This window comes from Centroberyx gerrardi, chromosome 16 (genome assembly GCF_048128805.1).
Source record: "Centroberyx gerrardi isolate f3 chromosome 16, fCenGer3.hap1.cur.20231027, whole genome shotgun sequence".
In the NCBI taxonomy this organism is placed as follows: domain Eukaryota; kingdom Metazoa; phylum Chordata; class Actinopteri; order Beryciformes; family Berycidae; genus Centroberyx; species Centroberyx gerrardi.
The window spans coordinates 18831001-18846720 of NC_136012.1; the positions used below are offsets into that span (position 1 = coordinate 18831001).

Consider the following 15720-nt stretch of genomic DNA (forward strand, 5'->3'; position numbering starts at 1 on the left):
TTAAAACCTAAAGTGATAAGAGACCCATTACTACGAAGAGATAAGTTCCTATATCTAGGGTAAGTGCAGGGAGCAGCCCATTCACTGACAAGGTGAGGCTTAACGTGAGGACTAAACTCAAGGGTGGCCATGATCCACGCAGGCCATCTGCCAAGAATCCAATACTGCAAATGGTTGGATCTGTGTAAGCCCTGGGCTGACAATAAAGTCACTACGCTTAAAAAGATGCTAACATCCATTAATGAGTATGAAAGCCACTGCAGCAGAATACAAATCCAGGCTGTTTTCTAGTGCTCCCTGTAGCCAAGACTTTTATCCGCTTCCATCAATTACACCCTGTGAAGTTGATTAATTGAACACTTAGGGACAAAAGGGAAACTTTTATCAACTTTGGCCGAGACTCACCCGCTGTGTGGAGTTTGGGGAAATCAACAGAGACTGAAAAGGCTGCTTTGCTTTATCTCCTGATTAAAAAGACAAGACTGGATTGAAGTATTTGCCAAGAAATAAAGGTATCAAAAATTCACAGCAAACGACGTAAGATGAAGGATATGTAGTAAGTTTCATGTCGGCGGTGTTTGCCACCTGCTGTGGGACGGACATGTGGGGAGTGTGGGGTAAATTTGGGGTCACGGCTGTCAGCAGTCTCTCAGTTATACATGCCAAGTGGGACTGCAGATATGAGGAGGCCAAAAACTACACCGATGACATGATGGGGGACCCTGGGGTTACATAGTCACACTACCACCGTCCTCATTATTCATTACTCATAGCATGGCATATAAACACAGTGTGAAAGAGCTGAGCGTGCATGTGCGTGTGCGTGTGTGTAAACATTCCCTTTAGAAGGCAATGCTGGAAATGTAGTTTTTTTCTCAGGACTCCTGGCCCGATGTAAGTGTGATGTCCCGTCTCTCCCACAGTGGAAGCCTGTCTGTGACCCCTATAAAAAGAGAGGGATGCCCACTTCCTGCTACCCTCGGGCGTGCCAGTCCCGTCTCGAGGGAGAGGGGCCCCATAATTTATTTGTTCCCCTCTTGTTAAGGAAATACTTTCTCAATAGCTCTCTCCCCTTTGTATATTTTTACAGTTCTTATTTTTTTCCTCGATTCAACCCCGTTTTCTTTTATTTATTTGCTTTCCAAACACCAGCTTGGTCCCTTTACTTCCACACCGCCTGGAAGAAACTTTAAAAAATTACTTTTCTCCATGCTGAGGACAGTGTTTATTTGCCTGGGTGATCTAGAGGGGATAAGGGGATTTTGGGGATACCTATGTGCAGGTGACAGGTGAGCAGCTGAGTTATACAAGCTGACCTGGTTACCATTACCTCAGGCCTTAATCAAATTCCTCTGCTGCAGATTGAAGATATGTTAACTGATACGATGGGTTCAGATGTCATAATTCATCAGGCAAGGCCCTGCCACTCTTAATGTAAAGACATTCCTTCACCATGTGAAGTCAATGGGATGTTATGGCCACAGCATATGTTGTGTGAAATGGTTTGTGTCAGCACGAGCAAATCATGCTGAAACATTCAAACTTACACCATACGTTAGGGCTAAGGGGCAAAATCCTCAGTTTATTTCCAATGACTTCTCTGTTTGTTGGTGTTTGGTCAGTTCTTGCTGCTTTCTCAACCCCCCATCCACTGAACCCATCAAGGCCAAAGGGATGAAAAGGCCAAGCCACTCCCTGACCACTGACCCGTGACTCAGCTTTGAAACTCCCCGCCTTCAAATCAAATTGTCCGGCTTGAAGGAGCAGAGGTGCCGGAGTCTTGCCCCGGGCCACTCAAGTGTCACAGACAAGGTTTTAGGGGTTAACAGGCATTTTTCTCAGTTGTCAAGGCCTTGTGATGGGGGCAAAGGAATACAGAGAGGCACAGAGGTCTCCACACTCAAGAGTATTCAAAATACTTTTGTCCTAGAAAAGTAGCCTTAATCGATATGGCATCACCAACTTTCCAAAGACATACGCTAGTCAATTTGTGTCCGGGTTGGGTCTTTCTAAGAAGCCTTAAAAAGTCTTAATTTTGCTAACCAAATCCAGTGTATTTATGCTGATATTTGCTTGCTTGGTAGACATTCCACCATCTTTCCTCGAGAGACGAATTTAGAGAAACAGAGGAGGTAAAAGGGGGGAAATACAACTCTTAGGGCAAAACATTTGGCCTCCCTTCCTTAGAGACGAGAAAATGAGACAGATATTTTCGTATTAACCACAAAGCCAAGACAGAGCAGTCCCTTGAGATCAGGGGTGTTGGGGCGGTTTGTGGGGCTTTTTTTTATGTGAGAGGTATAGGATTGGAGGGCTGAGGGAATATACGTCTTCTGAGGACATGATTGAGCACTGCGACCCTGAGAAAACAGACAGAGCGGCTTCGTCCCGGGCCAGCCATGTTTCAGGTCGGGACAATTAAACAAGTCACCGAGGCCACCCAGCCCCAGCCCCTGCTCCAGACGCTGAACTCACTTATTACAGAGGCTAACTTCTCATCACCACAAGTTCACCGACTGTGGCTAATCTTATCTGATCTGTTATTAGCGGCATTTTTCATCTTTATGGCAGAGCTAACAAGCCTTTGAAATTGTTAATAGCTGGGAACATTCACATCTTAGGTTAAGCGTGAAGATGAATGAAAGAAGGATCACAGAACATAAATCATCCCGTTCTTTGCACAGTTTTAATAGTGAAGGGAAGCCCGATAAAAGCTAAATGTTCACAAAAGTCACACTGTTTGACGTGATCTCTCAAGCAAATGGTTTTATTCCATTTAAATTCAAAGTACATGCTGATGCTTGTGCAGAAGCGGGTGTCACCAACCAAAAATGTAAATGATTGCTAAGAATTTGTCATTATGCGAGCAGAACTGGATATTCATGTAAAACAATAAGGAAAGGAAAGAATTACCATGGAAAGAATTACCCAACACTTATTTCAAAACATGACAGCAAATTGCTCCATTGCTTTTTAAACCAAAAAAAAGAATTAATCACACAGGGTTTTTCTTTTGGAGCGATCCAGGTGCACAGTCTGTAAGAACTACAGAAAAACAACTTTATGAACCATTTGCAAACCAAACACACTGCACACATGACCAGCTTGGCTGCCAGTTGTGTGTAAAACCAACACACATGCATGACTGTAAAAGCTAAAACGGAGAGCGACCCGCCTTGACTGGGTTAGGAACATCTTATTGGGGAGTGAGAGCTGTCCATACGTTTGTCAACAGCGGAGAGGTCAAAGGTTAAGAGCTGGTAATCAGGCTGTGTTTGAGTGACGGATGAGGTGGTATCAGGAAGGGAACGATTCTACGGAGCCACACAGGCTTTCTGTATATGTGTGTGTGTATGTGTGTGTGTGTGTGTGTGTGTGTGTGTGTGTGTGTGTCTTGGTGCGTTTCTATGTGTCTGTGTGGGAAATGTTCAACAGAGAGGAGACAAAAACATTTATGGATCATATCAGTGAGCTAGTAGAGATAGAGACCACTTAAGGAAACATCCCTGCCTTGTAGATCACAGACACTGAATGGATACACACACTCATATCTGAAATGAATACACACCCGTAGTAGCACCATCCCCCACCCGATTTTAGACAGTTCCATCTTTCTTGTAGTTTGGGGGGTCATCTGCCAGCGGCCGGTTATCAACAGGCCAGCCTGGGCCTCCAGACGGCATTAATCTGTCATGATAAGTTTACATCTGTTCAAACTGCTGCGTGGTACCTTAAGCTTCTTCCTAGGGCTGATTGGGGTCTGGTTTTTTGGTGTTCCTCTTTGTCTATTTCTAATCCATGTGGGGGGCGTCTATCCACGCTCCAGCCAGCCAGTCTGGCTCTCCGGTCTCCTGTCACAGGTTGCACAGCCTCTCCTCCTCTTCCTCCATCAGACCCCTGAGAGAGAGAAGAAGATAAAACACAACTCACAGGTGGCCAAGGTGAAGCACTCACAATTATAGTCCAAGTTTAGTCAAAAGACAGTTGAAGACATATCACACTAAATGTTTCAACCCAGCACACTGCTGAATGGCTAATGTTGATTTCCCAATTCAATAAACACAGCCTGCAAATGATCATCAAACATTTCTCTGCATATTCCTCAACTTTGTACACTTAATGTGTTGTTTTTATGTCTGCATGCAACAGAGACCAACAGTCATCCACCGCTAAATCTTCACCTAGCTAGGGAGGATCTTAATTTCAGCTCAACTGCTTGTTGTCGTGTCATCTAGCATCATGAGCAGACCACACTCACAGCAGACTGAATTACAATGTAATAAGGCTCACATTAACACAAGCTCATTGGGGAGCAACAGCGGTGAGCATCTGCCCAAACTGCTCTGAGATTCTTCCACAGGCGATATGCCACTCGGTAATGGCAGTCTAGGGTCATTAGGGTCTGTTGTGCAGACAGTTTGCCACAGCACAGAGAGCATAAACAACCACCATTTTCATTTCTTATTCATGGTTTTAACCACGGATGACAACACATCCAGTAAATAAAGAAAGAGGGAAAAAAAGTTGGCACCGACTGTTTGCCTTTCCTGCGCCTTAAATGTCTTTGGGACAGTCTGTTGGGTAACGAGTGGGTTTTAAAACTGTGGCGAATCTGGAAATGTGTGTGTGTGTGTGGGGGGGCTGACATTAACAGGCTGGCGTAGAAAGGAGCTGGCGGTGGCCCAACACACAGCTCTGACAGTGTGAGGTCCTCCTTGCCCATTCTAATGAGGTATTGTGCGGGTCTGCCTCTTCCTGAGCTCAGGCCGGCAGCGGGGCCCCCTGGGGGTCAGATGCAGTCGGACGGGCGATGAAGGGGCTAATGCAGAAGCAGGGGGAAGTCCGAGGCAGGGGGCCGAGGGGGCTGAGGTGGCTGAAGTGCGTCACTCTACATACCAGGACGGCAGATGGTTAAGCGTCCTGAAGGAGGGCATGACATAAAATATCTTCAAGGTCACATACAGGAAACTGCATCACGTTCGGGAGCCGTTTCCTGTGACCCCATGATGTCAGCCCTTTGTTTACAGGAATATCTTATTATGGATATGGGGGATGTCCAGGTGACATTATATCAGATGCTTAGACAATACTAGACAAACATTTTCCAATACACAGGATCTTATGTAACTATTCCTTGTGCTATTCAGGGTGATGATGCCTATGTGGAAATGCAGCTCAGATGTTGGTGAGAGCCACATGTGCTCAGGTGTGTTTTGAGATTTGCTCATATGTAAAGAATGTCAAATGAAAATACATCAAGATAATTCGAATCTAATGAAATCATCCCATGATCATACTGTACTCCCCCCTTAAAAGTCTATGCTCCTTGGCAGGTTTTTAATAATGTGTGATACTTTATTGAACACTGTAGGGAAAGTCTCTTTTCATTTGACCCCCTACAGCAAGGATGGGCAATCAGAGGCATGAAGGCATGGAGGACCACTGTGCTCAAGTGCAGTATATGCATGAAAAATGAAAATGTACAAAATATGTTTTTTTTATTTATATAGCATATTTAGGCCCTAAATGGATGGGGTTTGACACACAGGACAATGCAATAACAGCCAGAAAGACATTCACAGCAAAGTATTACATGCATTTTTATGATCGACAACTTACCTGATCTGCATTGTCTTGAATCGGTAAACCTCAACCATCTGTCACTCTGTGCAGTTTTAAATAAAACACATTCATTGCAAATACCATTTGACCAGATCTATTACAGTAGTCTGTCTGACCTGTAGGCAGCAATCTCAATGTCTCTGGCCATCTTCTCACTGAGCAGCTCCTCGTAGTCTTCACAGTGCTCCTTCATCTGGGCTCGGTGGTCAACCTGCTGGTGCCTCATCTCATCTATAGTACACTGAATAACATGCGTGGGGGGTTAGAGGACAAGATTAAAAGGCAGAATTGCTCCAAACCACTGGTCCATTGCAGCCTATGATTAAAGGCAATAATCCAGTCCAGCCTCGTACCTCCAGCTCTGCAATCTCATCCATGTATGCTTCCTTCTTCATGGCAATCTCATCCTCCAACTCCTCATTGCATTTCTCAAGCTCAGCAAGCTCCTTCTGTAGCTCTGAAATCTACAGAAACACAAGCAACAGTTATTCATTCACAATATACACACACACAAGTACTCACAAGTTCTACACTGCAAAAAAAATGGCAAGCTGTTTTGTGATATATTTAGTCAAATTATCTCACTGCACTGGCAGATAATCTTGTTGGTTTCAATAAATTTCACTTGATACATGCTAATATGACTTCTTTCATAAAACAATGAAGAACATCTTGAAACAATAAACTTTCTCCAATAAACTTTCTCTAAGACAATTTCACTTTTACCAAGTAAATGTCCTGAAACAAGTTACATTATCCTGAAAAACAGTCAAATCTGCCAGCGCAGTAAGATGATTTTACAAAAAAAAAGCCTAAAATAAGCTTGATGAGTCTGGATACAAGAGATAAAATAACTTAACAAGTCAATTTTTGCAGTGTACTTATTTATCTTGGTGGTAATAATGTAATCATGTCAGACTTTATTTATCCCTGCAAGGAAATTCTCTTTTGGCTTTTCCCGCTCTACAGGGAGGTCAAAGGTCAGGGTCAGAAAAAGCACTCCTGGAGCTGGTAGGGATTTCAGTGTGTTGCTCACGGACGCTTCAGCAGGGTGGATGCTTCTCAACATACTGTAGGTTTTGAACCCGGGTCCTCAAGCTGAAGAACAGTCTCATTAACCCCTTCGGCTACCCAGCCACACATAACAACCGTCGAGTAAAACTAAAGTATCCCAATCAACCCAACCGACAGAGATAAAACATAGATTACACTACTTCTAACAACAAACAGTGGAGCATCCCTCCCCCATGTCTGAGGCACGGTGTCCTGCCGTGAGTAATTACAGCAATCACAGAAGTTCAACAATTAGCTGTCAGAGCCAGATGGGGATCCAGGCGGTCTTGCTCGTCTTTCAGCGGAATTAGAGGAGCAGAGGAAGACCCAGTTACTACTCACAGGCTGATGATGACTTCCCAACCTGGTCATCTCACTTACTCACACACTCCCCCTTTCCCCCGAGCATGATAAGTGAAGTCTGGCCGCTTGTGTGTATGTATACGGGCAGTGGCGGTGTGTGTGTGTGTGTGTGTGTGCACGCATGTGTGCAAGTGCGTTCAACCCCATCAGTGCCTGTTCTATTATATACATTTCTGCGTCAGGGCTGATTTCACCACAATCTGTTTGTTTGGCCATGTTGTGTCTCAGCGAGAAACCAGACCCGAGGCATCCATCACAGGCACTCTGAGAGAGAGAGAGAGAGAGAGAGAGAGAGAGAGAGAGAGAGAGAGAGAGAGAGAGAGAGAGAGAGAGAGAGAGAGAGAGAGAGAGAGAGAGAGAGAGAGAGAGAGAGAGAGAGAGAGAGAGAGAGACACACAGAGAGAGAGAGGAAACAGAGCAGATCAAGCCGTCCTGTCCATCCGTCAGGCTGAATTGAGCAGAACTAGGGCTCGTGTGCTGCATATTAGGGAATAGGAGATGGTGTTGTGAGAGCACTGCTGCGGTTACGGAGGGCACTGTTTATTTAAAGAGTTGGAGGTAGCGCTACAACCACAGTAACGAGAACCAAACCGCCATGTTGGTTACAGACGTGGTAAGGTGTCGTCTGCGGTCGGACCGCTGATGGATTTTCAAGGGACGGAGGTGAACTGTGAGCAGTTACTGTTGCCCGGAGTCACTGGGTGATTACCCGAGTCAGTTTTCAGCTCCGCCTCTTAAATGATCTCTTACTCTCTCTTACTTAATCTCCATTTCATTCACTGAAGACCCTTTCCTTCTCTGGATGGATGAAAGATGTGAGATGACGGTTTATTTCCCCCTCTTCCATTTGGAGAGGAAGTGTCCAGACAGTGTGTGTGTGTGTGTGTGAAGTTTTAAGAAGTTTATGACGAAGGGGGAGAGCGCTGTAGGCGTTGTGAAAGACTGTACTTAATAACTGAGGACATTGAGGGTAATAAATCCTGTCTGAGCCGAAGCAGAGCCCTTCACATCTCCTGCTGAAAGTGTCCGCAGAGTAAACACTCTGGTCAGCAGGATCTCCCACACTGTTGCTCTACTGTCACTCAAACGCTCAGCCTGCTGTGGGAAACCATTCATTTTCACCATTATGTCTGATTTAGTAGCTGATGGCCGACGCAGAGCCAGTTGTGGGTTCTAAGTCGGATATTCCTTTTTTTTTTTTTTTGTAAGTAAAGTACAGAGGAGGGAAATGTATTATGGGAAGAGCTGGATCAGTGGGTAGTAATGGAGGGGTTTTAAATGACACGTGAATGTGAGACTGAAACATTGGTGAGAACAAAAAGAGAGGCCACTCACTAGCTTCTTCAGTTCATTGATGTCCATTATCTTGGGCGAGCCTTTGACCTTTGACCCCGCAGCTCCGCCTATCACCATTTGCCTTCCATCTCCATTGGCGACCACAGCAGAGGAGGATGCACCGCACTCATACTGCAAAGACAGAAGATGAGGAATCATGTTATTTGTGCAGGTTTGTAGCTATAACAAACTATCACAGCTTCCATTTTGAATCTCAGTTGGATTACAAAAACACAAGAATAGAGGACAGTGTTTTGTTTGGGCAGTAAAGTGCACTTTGACAGGGGAGCAAAGAGCAATCAGAGCCTTTCTTAGCTCGGCCCTCACAGAGGCTGATGTTAAACCTCTCCTTGTGTACGCCGCATTCCTGATTAGAAGGAACAAATGAAACAGAAATGAATGACATGAGGGCGCACAGGTGTGTGGGAGTCAGCCAGCAATCACCATTACTGTTCAAACCCAATGGCAATCATTTTAGCATTGAGACAATTGCACCTCGTAATCGAGGCCAGGCACAGACAGGGCCGTGTCCAGCTGGCAAGGGAAGAGATTTGGTGGGGGCGGGCGGGGGCGGTGTTTGTGTGTGTGTGTGTGTGTGTGTGTGTGTGTGCGTGTGTGCATGTGCATGGGGAGGGGGCGAGGAGGCAAGTGGAAGGGAGAGTGTAAATGCCTGGGGTTTGGGGGGGGGGAACAAGAGTGGAGGTAAAATTGTCTCCAAGAAACACACCTACGCATATAGACAGACACACACACACATATATACATTCACCAGATACCCTTGCGCCTGGCCTTCAAATGAGACACACACACACACACACACACACACTCGTCCAGTGCTGCCGAGGAGCCTGGGAAGGCGGCCAGCAGTCTGATTACAGCCCTGACCTCTGAACCGGGCAGACATCCTCACCCCAGAGGGGGTCAGACCCACCGGAGCTACAGTCTGACCCCACTGGAGCACCTCTCTGCTTGTAATATACACACACACACACACACACACACACACACACACACATACACAGGTGGACAAAGGCATTCGGTCCAGAACAGCACCTCTGATTCTCAAGTTCTTCCCCGGTGTTGTGTTAAGAGGGAAAGAAAACAAGTGGGAGTTTCCCTCTGTGATTTGTGAAAGTTGAGATTTACATCTGGACTTGACCAGAGGGTTTCAGGAGGAAAGGAGGGTGATGAGGTGAAAATAGGAGGGGTCGACTGGTCAGCAGGAGGATGAGGATGGCAGCTGTGTATGCCATGAGTGTGTTCATTCATGTGTGTGTGTGTGTGTGTGTGTGTGTGTGTGTGTGGCTCAATGGGCAGAGCATGGCACTAACACCGCCAGAAATAGGGGTGTGATTCCCGCTGAGCCATCCGTACTAAAAATGTATCCACTCATGCTGCTGTAAAGCATTTGGCGACAAAAGCATCCACTAAATGACATGTTTATGTGTTTTATGCTGCACTGTGCTGTACCTGGAGGCTCTCGGCCAGCTGGCAGTAGTACTCCTTTATGTCCAAGGCTGGAGTGATGTCTGGGCTGCCAAATTCAATAGCTGCCACCGCTCCTGTAGTCCCTGCAGCCGGTTCCAGAAGAGTTTCCACTGCCTACTCGTACATGCCGCACATACAAATACATACACATTTGATGCATACACACACACACACACACATTAAGACCTCAACATGTATGTCTTCAGGTTCCAATACCTAACTCCTTTTGTAAAACCCTCCCACATCCATTACAGAGAAAATGAACTGTTACAGAGCTGCAGTGGCAGCCTTACATTTCTCTCCTTTCTCTCCACCTAAATAATGATATGGCTGCCGATTTATCAGGGGAATATGGGGTATGTGGAAGTGCTGATAATAACAACAGTTAATAAAGCAAAGGGGACTTCTGTTTTCATTTGGTATTCAGCCGCATTTCCCGGACCGTGAGTTATCGAGCGCGTCCCAGAGGGAGTGTGTTAAACGCTGGGCGGCCTGGCTTCACAGAGAAAAACACAGTGTGATGGAGTTGCTCCTGCTTCAGCTGCCTCTGTTGCCTCTCTCTGCCTCCAGCTTCGAGATCTGATACTGGGACGCGTCTGTCATCTCCTGGTGAGGCGGGGAATATTGTGGAGGTTGGAGAGAAAAAAAAAAAAGGGTGTGTACATGCAATATACACAAGGATGTGTGTTGGGTATGGTAGCATATATAACCGCACACGTATGTTTGTGTGGTGTATATTAGGAGAGTGGAATAAAGACGTCATTAACAGAAAGACCTCATTCTGACTAGTTATATCATTCACTGAGAACTCTCCATAAGCAACCTCATTAGATTACTTATTCTGTATTACTACTGTTTCTGGTAACATGGCTGTTTGTGGCTTCACCTCTTCAGCAAGGTGACTGGGGTCATCACAGCTGTGTTTGTCACCGTAGGCCTGGGCATCTCTCCAACACTGCTGTCCGGCCTAAGTGCTACATTTTGAATCTTTTTAAGGCCGTAAACTATTCCTGTTTCATTACACCGCGGCTACATATCCTCTCTCCCTCCCTCCCCCCTCTCTCACCGTCTTGTGCTGGGCCTCCATGTTGGCCAGCTGCTCTTCATAGATTGCCACTTGCTCTCTCAGGGCCAAACACTCTGCCGTCACAGCATCCACTTCCTATATAGCGAAGGAGAGAAGCAAGTTATCAGAGAACAACACTGCTAAAGTAAACTAGTTCAACTTAAAAGTCCCCATGAAATGAACTGCCATTACTTTTACTAGTATCTTTCATGGTGATCTCATGCTGCACAAGAAGGCGTAAATATAAATTTCTAACAAAAAACCATACGATTTTTCAACAGTCCTGCCCCTCCACACCCTTCCCATCAAATAAAATTGTCTTTTTCTCCCTGACTCATATTCCATTGGTTTAGACTTTTGAATGATCCTTCACGGCATTATGTCCCGCCCCAGCATCCTGTTTCAACTGGAAATACATAAAATCAAGGAAGTAAAGATGCCATTTCATGGGGTCTTTAAAGCTGCTATAGGTAAGTTCGGGAGAAAAGAGATCAAATTCAAACCAACAACAGGAATGACACGCCTCCCACTCCTCCTAGTGAGTGACAGGAGGAGTGATTGACAGGACGGAGTCACGCCTCCTGCCTCATTGGTCGGACGGGTTTCCACACATTTCACTTTGAAAGGAGAATAGCAGAGGAACGGAGCTCCCGCTGTTTCTGAGATTCTCACATATTATCCTGCTCGTCTTTGGCTGACAAACGTGCCGATTTATTTTTATGACTTCTAAATAAATGTTAATCCATTAAAGTTACCTACTGCAGCTTTAAGTTCTGAAGCCGCCTGGTGCAGTGCAGTTTGGGTACTAAAGCATACCGCAGGTTGAAGAGAACAAGAGAGTCCTCCCTTCCACCCTGAACACCCATCATCGGTACCATCAGTACCAGCATATCCACCCTGTTTCACTGAACAGCAAGTAGACACCGCAATGCAGAGGAAGGGGGAGGAGGAGGAAGATGAGAAGGAGGCTGGCTAGGACTAACTAGACACAAAAGCCTTGTCCACCAATCCATTCACCAGCAGGGGTTCTTAGCTCATCTAGCCTTTTTAAGAGCCTGATTAATTGGTGCTGAATTCAATTACCGGGGCTGCCTGCATTTACATTTGAATACACGCAAAGGAGGTTTGGTGGTAAAGTTGTGGAGGGTCCCCTAGTGGTGGCAGGGTCCCTGATGGACAGCAGTCGGCACAGTAGGCAACACAGTCTACTGCTGCTATCTGTCTTCAAATATTAGCTGGTGTGTACTCCACCACATTCTGTGTACTGCAAAGATTACACCCTTTAATCTTCCTCATCGTTTCAGGCTCCACTGCCTCGCATTTGGATTTTTATTCTGAGCTAATGTTGGTTCCAGCTCCTTACATTTGACTCACATGTGACTTGGTACGACTCCTACCAGTGTTACTATTGAATCTTTCCAGAAACAGCCATCCACTCAGCATTAAATAGAAAAATACATCAGTCCCATGTAAAAGTCACTGTGAAATGTTGCAGAGGAGAAATCTGACTGAAAGACCATGTGGCCTCTGAAGATGGAGCAGCATTGGCAGGAGTGAAGCAACACAATCAGTATGGCTAATAGCCAGGCTTGCCTCTAGACTTCAAACAAGCCAACCATGCCTTGTTTCATCCCTATCCACTGCTAGACTACCATCAGTTTGAGTGAGCTGCAGCCAGTTGTGAGCTTTTGGGTTGTGCTGTGTAGTATGCTCTCCTCTCCTCTGCCTCTCTGTTCTCCCTCTATCTCCCTGCCTGTTTCCCACCAAGTCCTGCCACTCTGCAGCTGCTTCCAATTCAGAACTGGAGGACTGAGCCAGCCAGCACATTACAGCACCATATTAGAGCCTGTATTACATCTGTAAGGGAGAAATTAAAGCTTCCCTCGCATCTGGCCTGGCTGGAGGACTTGGGTTATAGCATGTGTGAGGGAGGGCAGTGTAGAGGCGGGTGGCTCAGGTTGCACTGGGCCACCAGCCCAGACTGTGTGACTGGTGGTGATCAACACCCGTTGGGCAGCGCTTCAGAGCAGCAGCTGTGCTGAGTTTCAGTGGATTCATGCTCCACCAGCAGACAGGGGAGATGAGGCAGGGAGAGGCTTGGCAACACTGCCATCTACTGCTGAAAGAACATTATCACAACGCGCTGCAGAGGCACTGTAGAGCCCCCTAGTGGCCATGTTGGGAAATCACCACGCAAGTCCAGCACAACTGCCCAGTTCCTTCACAACTTGCTGCAGCCAACACTGCAAACACCGTGATCAGCTGTTGTTGTGTGGTTCTTCCAATAGAAAAAGAAGATGAATATGGATCGCCTCAATCAACGCAAATACATCAAGGCAGACAGCAGTCAGTACAGGGTTTGCTCAGATCATTTCATATCTGTTGACTTATTTTAACCAGGTGCAGTATAGCTTTCCAAATATATGGCCTGCCATTCAAGTAAGAGAGATATATCTGAACAGTTGTTAGCATACACAACATTTACAGCTTTCGTTCCTTAGCAACGCAAAAGAAACGTCAGAAATTTGTTAACAAAGCTGTTGGTTTACCTAGTGTTACCACAGTCATTATGGTCATGGAACCCATAAAAACTCTGGTGTTACCTAGCCTAGCTAGCAAGCTAGCAAGATAATGTTACTTACCTCAACTATAATTGCTATCTTTTCTTAACACTAATCAGATAACAACACTTTATTTTAAAGAGTGTGAAAGGCCAACTTAAATGAGTGTCATAAAATCTCTTACTGACTCAAAGTTTTTAATGTGTTCATGTCGGTTCACCACTATAGTGAAGTGCTCTCAAACTTGAAGTCAGTGGTCTTCCAACAGGACATAAGGTATGGTTGCTATGGTATTTAGAACACTTCTGCAAAGGGCCTATTACCACGGCAACATCCTGGCGTTCCAGCTGGGCGAAGGTCCTCTGCTGCACAGCCTGCTCATACTCCTGCTTCAGACGCTCAAGCTCTTTGTTCAGCTCCTCAGTGTCACACAGGGTCTCATCCTGCAGGAAGAAGCAGAACAGACAGTGATTGGTCTTGACAGGATTATAGATTAGGTGGACCTGCCACTGTGACAACAACTGAAGGAAATCGATGGGATGAGATGGGGTGGGACGCACAATATCTGCATAAGACAAACTTGTGCATGCAGATTCAAATGCATTGCCTATACCAAAGTACAATGCAGGCATGTCACACACACATGCAGCAGCATAGACACACCCAGCAATACCTTACCTTCTCCTTGCGCAGTCTGCTCACCACTGCATCCAGGCTGTAGTCCGGCACGGCCACAGTGGTGGTGATGGAGGCTTTTTGACCCTCAAGCCTGTCCTCTAGTTCCATTATCTGACATTCCAGAGACTCATTCTCCTCCTCAAAACAACGAGCCTACAGGCCACAGACACATTAAATAAACACTAGGGATAAAGATATAGAGCAGGCATATAGATGTGCTGAATCATTTACCATAGCAGAGAGAAAATACATTACAGATATGTTCAGTGGGAGCAGTAGTTGTCTTTGTCCTCACCAGTTCAATAAGTCTGGCCAGGCGGTCATTGAGGGCAGCAATAATGGTTCGGTCTTGGACGAACCGGCTCAGGCCCTCCTTGTTGAGTGCCTTGGCAGCCACAAAGTCTAACTTGTCACAGTCACACTTGTCAGCGGCCGCACCCCTGTGAGAAGGACACAATGTACCAAGGACTGGCCTGAATTTGCACTGAGCCCTAGGGGAGATATTTAACCCACCTTGAAGGCTTTTCGCAAAGCCATGCACCTCATCAGGGATTTGCAGCAATTATGCACACAGTGAGAACAGCATACAATATTACATTAATTTGGCGGTTTCAAAGAGGCCACAATATTGCATACATGATTAAACAAAACCAAGATCAAGCTAAATTATTTAAATGGACTCCAGCATCCTCCATTAAATGCATTAACTGCATTTTTGCCCCACCCATATTGTGTCAGTGTAAGTGAACATCGATCACAATGCCATTTTTAACAAGTACAAGTACAAAAGGCATTTGTCATCACCATTCACTTTTCCTTTGGGAACAATCCGGCATAATTAAATCCCAAAGACACAACAGCCAGCTCTGCGACATTGGACACCCAACATTTGCTTCTAATTAAAAACATATTAAATCTATTATTTTATAGTATTAAGATTAAGATTAAGTAGTATTAAGATATGTATTTATATACATATCTTAATACATATTTGATTAATGCAACTAAGTCACAACACGCAAATACCATAACATAACTTTAAATTATCAATTTAAGATCTTAATATTGTGATTGACTACATTTTTCATAGTGATAAGTCTAACTCAAATTGCATTTTCTCCAGCCTAGCCTCGCCCTCGCCCCAGAGACCCACACTGACCTGGCGGAGGCGCGGTACTGCCCTGCACACTGCATACTGAACCCTCCATTTCGACTCCAGTGATCCTCCTCAAACAACTTGCGGTAAGAAGACACTCTCAGCATGGCCATGGCTTTGGGCTGGGTATGGACTAGGCTGCAGCAACACAGGCAAATGGTGACAGTGGGTCCAAGCTGGGGTTTTATATTAGCAGGGGATGGGAATGTTGCATTGAGGTGAAGGATCTCTCATAGGCCACTGACCAGACTAACTATAGCATCAACATCAGTCAAAAAGGATTTCACATATACCTGAAGAGTGAGCCCCGAAATCCATGCGGCGGTGTTTCCATCTCCATCGTATCTTATTAAGAAGTGCACTTCAATAACTAAGGGGTGTTGAATCAGTTACAACAG

At 45.5% G+C, this 15720-nt stretch overlaps 1 protein-coding gene across 1 annotated transcript; it reads right to left on the reverse strand.

Annotated features, from left to right (window-relative positions):
- Nucleotides 1-3620: 3620 nt before the first annotated feature.
- vimr2 (vimentin-related 2) lies at nt 3621-15435 on the reverse strand. The gene is made up of 11 exons (XM_071916129.2): nt 15326-15435; nt 14462-14606; nt 14167-14319; nt 13812-13931; nt 10928-11023; nt 9844-9975; nt 9190-9198; nt 8374-8505; nt 5976-6086; nt 5739-5863; nt 3621-3897 (listed from the first exon to the last, which is right to left on the reverse strand). The coding sequence occupies exons 1-11, from the start codon at nt 15433-15435 to the stop codon at nt 3855-3857; spliced, it is 1176 nt and encodes a 391-aa protein (XP_071772230.2). The 3' UTR covers nt 3621-3854.
- Between the last annotated feature and the right edge of the window lie 285 nt (nt 15436-15720).

Bases quoted from the DNA above. Each gene is read 5' to 3' on its own strand.
- vimr2 (XM_071916129.2), bottom strand. From the start codon at position 15,435: ATGGCCATGCTGAGAGTGTCTTCTTACCGCAAGTTGTTTGAGGAGGAT. The intron at 13,932-14,166 runs GTAAGGTATTGC...TTCTTCCTGCAG, and splicing joins GCAGACTGCGCAAGGAGAAG to GATGAGACCCTGTGTGACAC. The intron at 3,898-5,738 runs GTCAGACAGACT...TCTCTCTCTCAG, and splicing joins ATTGAGATTGCTGCCTACAG to GGGTCTGATGGAGGAAGAGG.